Source organism: Athene cunicularia (assembly GCF_003259725.1).
Source record: "Athene cunicularia isolate RWA chromosome 7 unlocalized genomic scaffold, athCun1 chr7_part1, whole genome shotgun sequence".
NCBI classification, from domain to species: Eukaryota; Metazoa; Chordata; class Aves; order Strigiformes; family Strigidae; genus Athene; species Athene cunicularia.
The window spans coordinates 24077871-24087925 of record NW_020799107.1 but is presented as its reverse complement, the minus strand read 5'-3'; the positions used below and the strand labels follow the sequence as shown (position 1 = coordinate 24087925).

The 10055-nt window shown below is 45.7% G+C and overlaps 1 protein-coding gene across 2 annotated transcripts in view; it reads right to left on the bottom strand.

The window, feature by feature from the left end:
- Nucleotides 1-10055, bottom strand: part of MRAS (muscle RAS oncogene homolog) — a 40570-nt gene that overhangs the window by 861 nt on the left and 29654 nt on the right. For both annotated transcript variants that reach the window (XM_026852846.1, XM_026852845.1), the window contains exons 3-6: nucleotides 8093-8246; nucleotides 4768-4867; nucleotides 3353-3432; nucleotides 1-167 (exon numbers count right to left, since the gene is read on the bottom strand). In XM_026852846.1, the coding sequence (XP_026708647.1) occupies nucleotides 68-167; nucleotides 3353-3432; nucleotides 4768-4867; nucleotides 8093-8246 (434 nt within the window). In that variant the 3' untranslated portion in view covers nucleotides 1-67. The remainder of the gene's footprint in view (nucleotides 168-3352; nucleotides 3433-4767; nucleotides 4868-8092; nucleotides 8247-10055) is intronic.

Here is a 10055-nt window from a genome sequence, read left to right as displayed (position 1 = left end):
CGCCTGGGTTGGCGGTGGGTCGGGGCGGGTGGGAGGGAGGCGTCCAAGGCTCTCCCAGGCAGTCCCGTCACAAAATCACGCACTGGACTTTGTGGGAGCCCGTGGCTCTGTCCCCTCGCCATTTGGTCTTTTTCTTCTTTTTCTGGCTTTTCTCTGGGATCTGTTGCCTGTTTTGGGAGACAGAGAGGAAAATAAGCAGATGAGACACCAAGCTGTGTCAGACATCAGCATCCAGAGCCCTGGTCAGCCAGAACCGCATCTTGGTGCGCATATGTATATTTGCTTATGTATCTCCACATACCCTTCCACCAACACGTGGCTTTTCATGCCACACAGCTAACAAGACAGCTGCCTGAATTTTTAAGGAAGGAAGAAAGAAGCCATAAGCAAACATTAAGGGTAGTGGCAGGGCTGTATGTCCTGCCAGAGCACTATGCCTCCGGGTGCCTGGGCTGAACTGCTGCCACCTCCCCTGCCAGAGGGCTGCTCTGGGAAACAGGGATGCTGCGCTAAGCAATCCAACGTCATCCATCACACTGTTGCTAACGCTCGTTAGGGAAGAGGATGAAAGAGGTACAAAGTGCACAGAGAAATAAACACTCCTGGAAAGTGCACAGAGAAATAAACCCTCCTGGAAAGATCTGCTTGAAGCCGGCATTGCCCCTTAGTCAGATGTGCTGCTGTGGACTTGGATATGGAGGGACGCTAAAAAATAATAATAAAAAACCCCAGAGTTTGCTGCCAATGGGGCTCTGACCTCCCTTAGAAGTTGTGAAGAGCACCAGAGCATGGAGAGCAAGCTGACCCCAGAAAGATGTCCCTGGCTGTCTGAAGTCACAGCCACCCGAAACACGCAGCTGGGAGCACTCCTGCACTGTGCCGCGGCAGCGCCCATCCATCAGCTGGGTTGTGAGCAATCTCTAAAACGTTGTGCTGAGGGTTTCACCCTTTTCATTAAGATGAGGCGTCGCCCAAATGCCTGTTTGCAACAGTACCTGTTTGCAGCAGCCACTCAGCTTAGCCCAGCGGTGCAAATTCAACAGAAGAAGGCTTTGTCATTCAAATGCCTGATAGGCAGCCCGTAGACTTAGATTTTATTGCAGGATAAACCATACAAATACCGGCAGCTTCTGTAGGTTCAAACAGTGTCTAAATAACCAACCCGAGAGTTCGGATAGTTCAAAGCCATCCTCTTTGCTGTGTAATATGCCAGGCACTAAACTGAGTGTTTAGACCACGTTATGCAGACCAGGATGAGGCATAGCTGGGGGACAAATCATTATGGCTTCAGTTGGTGGTTTTCTTACAGCCTCAGCTCCCAAATGCTTGCAAGCACCTGAAAAACTCAGATTTAACTAATAAGATATATTTTTTTTCAATGAGTATGAAAGCTGGGGGCATGTAAAACATTAAATTTTAAAGCCTAAAACTAAAAAGCTGAAATAAAAAAAAATACTTTAAAGTTAACTTGAATAAACACTAAGTGGCTGTAAGCTGTTCTCAGTGTTCTGGAACTGTTTTAAAGAACCAGAAAAGCATGTCCTGTGCCTGCTCATGATTTCTGCTGTGACAGACCTTGTGTGTGCACTGCTGCAGCATAAAAGGGGTACCAGGAAATTTGAAAGATCTATCAGGCAGGCTTAATCACCCCACTCTTTTCTGGATTACTTCCAGACAACAGTTTCTTGCATGAAGCTAAATAAACTGGGCATCAGCCAAGTGCAAGGAGCACAAACAGTGCCAACCCTGAACGAGCATCCTCACCCTGCAAACTCACACTGGCTCTGAGGAGCCTGTATATTTGTAAAGCACTCCAGGAATGACAGAGTTATTAGGAAGCTGTAAATTTACATTTTATTTGGAAAAGCTCACTTAAAAAAAAAGTAAAGTGACACTTGGTGGGTGATGGCATCCTATGGCTCTGGACACTTTGCAATGTCCAAAGACCAAGTGAACCTGCACTGTGGCAAATGACCAGCTAGATCTCACGGCATCACTCTTCTCCCTGACTTAACCTGAGTTCCAGCTATTCCGAACATCTCTGGTGCCCTTGATGCCACAGAAGGTTTCACCTGGCTGTCAATGACTTTCACAGTGACTACTCAGGGAATCACCTAATTTTGAGGTTATGGAGTACATTTTCAGGGCTTGAATTTAGTGATGTCTCATTACAATGCTCCTTCCAGCCGGTCTGGAGTCACATTACATAGAGGGAGCAAACAAAGCCTCACCAGCTCATTTTGGCTGTGTTTTTTTTTCCCCTCAGAGTAGAATAGATGGTGGTAAGAGCTCGCTGTAACACAAAGGTAATAACTAGCCAACTAATGCTGAGTTACAGAATAATTGGGAAATAGCTTGGGACATTTCCAGCTCGGCTCTGTAGTTCTCCAAAGACTTTCTGCCCCCTGCTTTTGAGACATGTGGGAAGAGTGGGCAGTACCATCTGCTTTTGATGGAGGCTGACTTGAGGCTGAGCTAAGATATTCACAAGTACAGATACGCTGTGAATAAATGCCTCATGGTTTAATTGCCGAGCGAGGCACTTTGACTGCATGGCGGGGAGGAGCATGATTTCAGCTCAGCACCCTCCCAAAACATGAAAAATGAGGGCCCAGAAAAATCTGGCAGACAACTGGTGCCAGAAAAACAAATCTTCTCAGTGAGATTTGAGATTATCAGCCGAGACACCGAGATGTGCGTGCAGCTCTTTTCCTGCAGGGCAGCTGGGATTTTGGAAGGCAGTCCCTCCCTGCCGGCAGCCAGAGCAGGGGTTCGCCCGGAGAGAAGGCGTTTGCCAAGGCGAGCAAAGGCAGCTCATGCCAAACTGGGAACAAAACTCTGCAGTCTGAGGAGGAAACCTGTGGCTTAGCCATTAGGTCATGCTGTTTCTCATACAAAGCGTCTCAATTTTTTCCATTCAGCAAGCAGAAAATGTTAGAAGTCACCTACAACATTAGAGTTTTGTAGAATTTTTTGCCAGACCTCTGGCAGTGTGAGCCCCTGAGAGGACAAAGCTATGAAAACCCAAAATACTGGTCCAGAGCTTTTAATGCTGGCCTTTTAAAGCTGATATTATGGCAGGCTTTGCACCGTTCATTGAATAATATATTTTAATTATGGCCACAGCTTGTTCTCAACCTGCCTAGCTCTGATGTCCTGCAAGGGTAACTAAGTGCTAGTAACATCCCTATGCAGATACAGGACGAGAAAGTTTAATAAACCTCAGAAGTCTCCTACCCCCAACCAAACCACCTGGCCACTGCTCCCCAAAAGCTGGTTCCTGGCTCTCCAGGCCAGGACTCCTGCATGTCCTGTCCATGGGCAGTGAGCAAGTGAAGAGTTTGCAGCTTACCTTATTACCCTCACGAGATCATGGAAGGCTTTGTCAACATTTAGAGGTGGGTCCTTGGCGCTAGTTTCTATATAGGGAATCTGGAGGAGAGAAGTGCATCATGAAAGAGATTAGTAACAGCCTACATGTTGGTGGCAAACTAGTTTCAAAATGAAAAACCCTACAGGCTAGAGAAATCGGGTGCCTAAGAGACCAGGGAAATACAAGTAAACAAAGTGTTGTCATGACACTGCTGTCAACACCTTCACGCTCACAGCAAGGTCAGTGAGCGCTTACAAAAGGTCCAGAATAAGCACCAGGCAAACCAGCTGCTATCAGAGCTCCAGGTTTGGGGAAGAATAATCATAGACTTCATGTCGTCAGATGTTCTCTCCCCCTAAACTGTGCTTGCAGACGTGAAAATAGCCGAAGGTTGTTGAAAGATGAGCACTTGCCAAAAATTCTTGCTTGCCACATTTTATTAGGACTACTGCATGAATATTTCATGACTACAATTCCCCTTCAGTGTAAAATGATCTTCTCCTTCAAAATCTAACAGCCAGATGGGGCCTCCTAGAGTGCTTGTCCAGCACGCTGGCAGATTTATAAATCTGCCTCTGATAAGGTATTTTCGTACACGGCCTCTTCCAAAGTGTGCATGTACAGATGGGTGCAACATGTTGTAGTGCAGTTTAGGTGTCCTGGCTCCTAAAGAAACGAGCTTCCTTGGGGAGGGGAGGGAGTGAACCTGCCCTGCCAAACTCCCATCACGTCTTGTTTAGAAACATGGCAAGCTGTGCCGTTTAGGCACAGAAAGCTGCCAAGAGGTCTCAGGCTTGTTTGCCTTTACCTTTCCATTCAGTTCCTCCTACGGAGTTGCTGTCTCCCTCTGGGTATTCAGGACTGCTGGCATTTTGAGGTGATTAGTGGAGTAGCATGTGATCTACACCCATCCAAGACCAATTTCTCAGGCTAAACTATGGCATGAATAATGCAGAGCTAAGATGGTGGGCCAGATTTATATAGGCTTAACAACCCTGTAACTTCATTAATCTTTAACAAGCTCACTTCCTACAGACACCTGGGTATACTTCATAACGCCTGACTCTGCCTTTTCACTCCAGGAGAGTGAGCTTTCTTCCCTCATTTTGAACATTTCACATTTCTCACCACTTGCATCACCTTGTACACATGGCTTTGTGATGGCCACAGCTTTGCTACAGCCTGGTGCACAGCAGAGGTTCTAATTTCAATGATGAACTGGCCCTACTGAAGGGAAGCTGCATAGCTACTACTTTGTAGTAGTCGAAAATGTAATTGAAAATGTTCGATTGTAAGAGAAATGCTTTAATTCAGCTCTAAATGAGCAGAGAATTCAATTCTGAATGCATGTAATGGGACTTACCACAACCAATTAAACAATCCCGCAAACTTACATTATGTTTTGTTGCCATTTCTCTTCCCTGTTCTCTCGTAATTTTCCGTAAATGCATTAGATCAACTTTGTTCGCCACCAAAATCATTGGAAAGGACTCTCTGGAAAAAATCAAAACCATCACCCAATTATTAGCAGACTACAATAAAAAGTGCTAAGCATAAGCTTCACTTTCTGATGTTGACATCATCTAACATTTTCAGCTACAGACATACCACATATGTGCAAAGAAATATAAAGAAAGACCGAATGAACACACGTCAGCCCCCAGACTGTGCTACACATATATTCATATTGTAAAACTTTGCTTGACAAGTTGCATGCATGCACACATTCATTCTTATTTGCAGGCACTTCAGGGACTTGGTATCATTGTTTTTGCAATGATAGTGAAGACTGAAGATCCGGCTAGATGAAGAAAGAATTACAGAATTAGTCAGGAAATTAACTGAGACTTAGAGACAGATCTTGAACGGGACTCTTTCAGAATAGTCAAGGCGTATCAGTAGCTGCATATCTTGGCAGTTGCTAGTCACTGCAAGGTACATTTCAGTCCTGGTGGAGACTCATACTGAGAGCAACAGTGGACGAAGGAAAGACAAACTCTGGGAGAGCTGGCACTTAGCAGGGCATCTCATGGGGGAGAAAATGACTGGGTGCAAAGATCCCCATCAGTTGTCACCCCAAGACAAACTGAAAAACTGGCAGTGGTAGCTGGAAGGACACTGAAGTGTCTTGCTGTCTGATGTTATTACCTGCTACTGATCCTATAGCAAAAACCTGGTAAACAACTATCCTTTTGTACCAAAACCATTCACCTCTGTAATAAAACTCAGTATTTCTTTTAACTTTACCGTGCATGTAAGTGACTGTCTCTGGACACTGCCTGAGAAGAGACCCTTCTATCCACAGCATATCCAGTGCAAGGCCCTCCTGATGAGACATGTGGGTCAGGATCTTCCCTGTTGAAATCGCTGTTTCTCTGGTGACCTGTGCCACGGGTGGTCCTGGCAATGGGGATGCTGCCCACCCCACCCTGCCTCCTCTACAGGACCCTCTCCTCCAGCTGCATGACACACAACAAAGTTGTGCTGCAGGGCCTTTACCCACTGCTAGGAGGAAGGAGGTCCCTTCTGATAATTGACAGTTATTGCAGTATTATTTTCCTATATTTAACTCCTAAAATGTCTCCAGTGTTCTCTGCTGTAACAGAGCTGATTTTATTGGGGTAAGGAGCAGCTGGCCATACTCATTTCTGCAGAAAACACTTCCTTGAGTAACTCTGGATTTTCAAACAGCATTTCTATGTCATTTTTCATCAAGACGATAAGGGCTCCATCTTCTCTCTGGCACATTGCCCCGTTGCTCTGGCTGGAAAAATACCGTACTGCACTCTGCATTTTAAATGAGTCTTACAGTTATTCATTCTGATAATGTGGCTTTGATTTAATTTTAATACCTGAGCATTGATATATCTTGACTCTGATTATTCTGGAGCAAAACACTTGCTTGTCTGGATTATTTGATTCCTTTTTGGCTTGCAGCACATTGATAAAAAAGGGATTACATGTGGATGGGATCTCATTTGCCTTGTTTACATCAGGCATAAAAACTCTATGGGGATTTTGTTCCCTGTTGTAAGCCGTACGATTGCTAGTTGGACAAAGCTACTATAGTTGGAAGTTATGAAGTTGAAGGTTATGCAAAGAATCAGAAGGAAGGCTTTGAAAAGCTCTGCTAACGTGGCAGCCTGCAATTCCGTTGTATTTTAAGTTGCTAGCTTGAAAACTGGGATGGGGGTGTGTGTGTGTGCTCTGCTCCCAGCTACCTGTGGGTCTGGCAGGACAATTTCTTTATTATCACTGCTCCTACTGATGCACGAGCTCAGGTTTTGGATGAAGTGTTAAGCTTCTCACGCTCTGCACTTCGGTGGCGTTGAGCGGGGAAACAAAAACAACCTCACCAGCCAGTTTCACTTCCTGCTTCTCACATGCCAGGCGCGGTGTTTGCATGGTGTACAGAGGGGTGAAAGTTTCAGTCCAGAGCAAAACAATGAACACTGCATCTTATTTTCACCAAGTTAAATTAGATAAAACTGACATTGTTTGGGGGACATTACAGGAAATGCTGTGGCGTCTTCTTCAGCTTTCAGAAACAGATTTAATTTGCCCCAAGCTGAGCTGGCAGTGAAGAAAAGACTGTCATGATCTGGGGGGCAGACTGACTGACATTTTTCTTCATTTAGATGAAATCAAAGGGTGGATTTTCCTTTACTTTTTACTCTTGTGGGCTCTGCTTTGGATGCTTTACTAGAAGAGCTGTCAGCTGTGAACCTCACATGGTATGAGTCCACCCTTCCTGTGGGGAAGTTATTCAGAGCTGCGAAAGGAAGCCAGCAACAAGGCCCAAACTCTCTGGTGGCTTTTCTTGATGACTTCCATAATTAAAAGCCATTATGAATGGAAAAACGAAGTGTTTCAAAGCTGCAGACATATAATGGCTTAATTCACACCCCACCCAGTGGGGATGGATTCATCACCTCTTGAACCGGATGGGAAGAGGGAGTTATCTTGGAGATAAACTGGCAGCTCCCCCTCGCTCTGTCAGGATGCATTTGCTTACCACAGTTAAACTCTCAGCACTACCTTCCCCCTTGCACGCACAAGGAGGAGAGCAGGTGACCTCTCTTGCTTTCTCCCTCATCACGCAGAGATGGTTTTATGCACTGAAAATGGTTGCTGCAGAGCATGATGCATTAACTGCATTACACCCCTTGTAAGAAATACAGTTCCTTCCAACATTAGGAGTTTTCCCCTTCAAGACACTTGTTCACAGCCTCAAATTGTGCAGGACCTTCTAATGTTTGTTTGGTGCAAACTGAAGCCAGGGAAAGGAGGCTGCTGCCAGGACACACAAAACGGTTAGGGCCAAATGCTCGCTGACTCCCTGCTGGTGTTCCCAAAGTGCCTGTGCTGTGTACAGAGCATCCTTCTTCCCTCTTCGGAGCCAGACTGGTTACCTTTAAAGGTGTCTGATCTGCCTTTCTCACACTGCTCTGCCAGACTGTTCTGGCAGGAGATTCTCCCTTCCAGACCCATTTTCACCCCATCATAACACTACTGAACTTTTCCACGCTGAAAGCACTACATACTTATCAGAAGAGGTAAAACTCTTATTCCTCATATGTAGGTCCACCAACCCCACACAAGAATTTTCCCCGGGACACCCAGGAGGCAAAAGGCAGGGCGAGATGTGCAACCATCCCATGGCACAGTCTCCAGAGCGGCAGAGTGGGGTCAGGCAGCGCCTGACTCCATGGCACCCACCTGTCCTTGACTCTGAGGATCAGCTGGTGGAACCGGTCCACGTGCTCGAAGCTAGCCTTGTCTGTCACCGAGTAGACTATAAGAAAACCATCTCCGGTCCTCATGTACTGCTCCCGCATTGCACTGAACTCCTCTTGGCCTGCAGTATCCAGAACTAGGACAGAAGAGACAAAAGTTTTTAGTTACTGCGAGGACCTGTGGCTGTCGTCACCACGATGTGTCCTACATGGCCTTTCTGCCTCCACTGGGTACTCTCAAAGGCTGCAAGATTTGACAAAAGCAAGTTAGATGGAGAAGATGGTTTCTTGTTACAAAACAAAACCCACTCCTAGACCCCACTCATCACTGTGTGCCTACACTGGGAGCGTATGGAGGGGAAGAATACATGGATTTTACTTTTCTCTTCCAGTACAAAATACTGACCACTGAACTTGCTCCTCTGGCAAGATATGGCTCAAAGTATTTCACAGCCCTCCATCTTCCCCTCTCCCAGCTCTTTCTGTTCCCCACATGGAAAAAACCCAAGACTGGAAGAGTAAGTAAATGCCAGTTTAAATGTCAGGGACAATCTACAAACTCCATGGTGAAGCAGAGCTGGAAGACAACCCAGAGTAATAGCTACAAGCATTTTCCTTTTCTCAATACCTGGATATTATTTCTACACAATTATGTGCTTTCAGAGCAAGACAGTACAGCCTTGAAGTAATCCCCTTAAATATTTAGTCCTAAGTGTGTGCTGATATTGAGAAGGTAGTTAAAACAGGTAGAAAAGCTTTAAGTTACATATCTTATGTAGAGATAATGTTTCTGTGCAATGACAGTGAATAAATCTATACTCAAATCCCCTAAAACACCCCAGTTGTGGCAGCAACTCAGATGCTGTTCCCCACTAGATTAACCTCCTCTCTAATGTGACCATAACTCACTGATTTCTCCATCACCCTGCCTTGCAGGGGTTCCCATCAGCTACATCATGGACCACATGCAGAGCAAGCTACACCAGCCTTCTGAATAAACACCCCACACTGGTGCACACATCAATGCCAGTTCTTGGGTCCCAGCTTTGCACACTGCCAGGATTATGACTGGCAGGAGGAGGGTACAAGAGGAGTTCATTAGTTTAGGCTATGTCAGTACAAACATGGGGTGAGCTCAAAGTGCATCAGCTGCTCAGAAGTAATAGTCCCAATGCATCATTGTATCCTGGAGGCAAATGTGGGACCTTCATGATGACTGGGAACATTTTCACATCCCAGTCAACTGGGTTGGGTGGGAAAGCTGTTTCCACCCCTGCTGTACAGCCACAGCAAAAGCATCTGCTGCCCATGGGTAATGGGGAAAGTCCAGGGCACTGGTAGATGGAGACTGTGGCAGGAGCATACTGCTGAGAGAGCAGCAGGGCTAGATAAGGGTTTTTCTAGTCTGAGCAGGCCCACAGTCCTAGCAAGAGATTCCCTGTAGGGGTAAATGCTCAGGCTGCTGCGATTTCCAAATGGGGCCAGAATAAAACCCATTTTGCTGCCAGTGTTACTTGCTGAATCAGCACAGGTGGCCACAGGTGGCCATGCTGTACATCACAGTGCATTCCACAAGCCATCCCACACACCTTTACTATAAGTCTGGAGGAAAAGTAGCTATGCTGAAGGACCTGAAGACCTTACTTGATGATGGCAGGCCCTTCAAAGTCTTCAACCTCATTCATTTGCCTGCCTTAGATGGTCTTGAATGTCTGTTTCCATGAGCCTTTAAGGTAAAAAGAGCTTCTAGGCTCTTGCATTGATTTAGGCTTGTTTGCCAAGTAGCTGAGGCTTGCTGGAAAGTCATGGGTGTCTCTTGATAGCCTTTTATCCTGCTTCTTCCCTCTAAATCTAGGAAACAAGGGTCTCAGCTCAAAGGCATCCAGGCTATTCTTAAAGACTGTACAAAAAAAAAAAAAAAAAAAAAAAAAAAAAAAAAAAAAAAA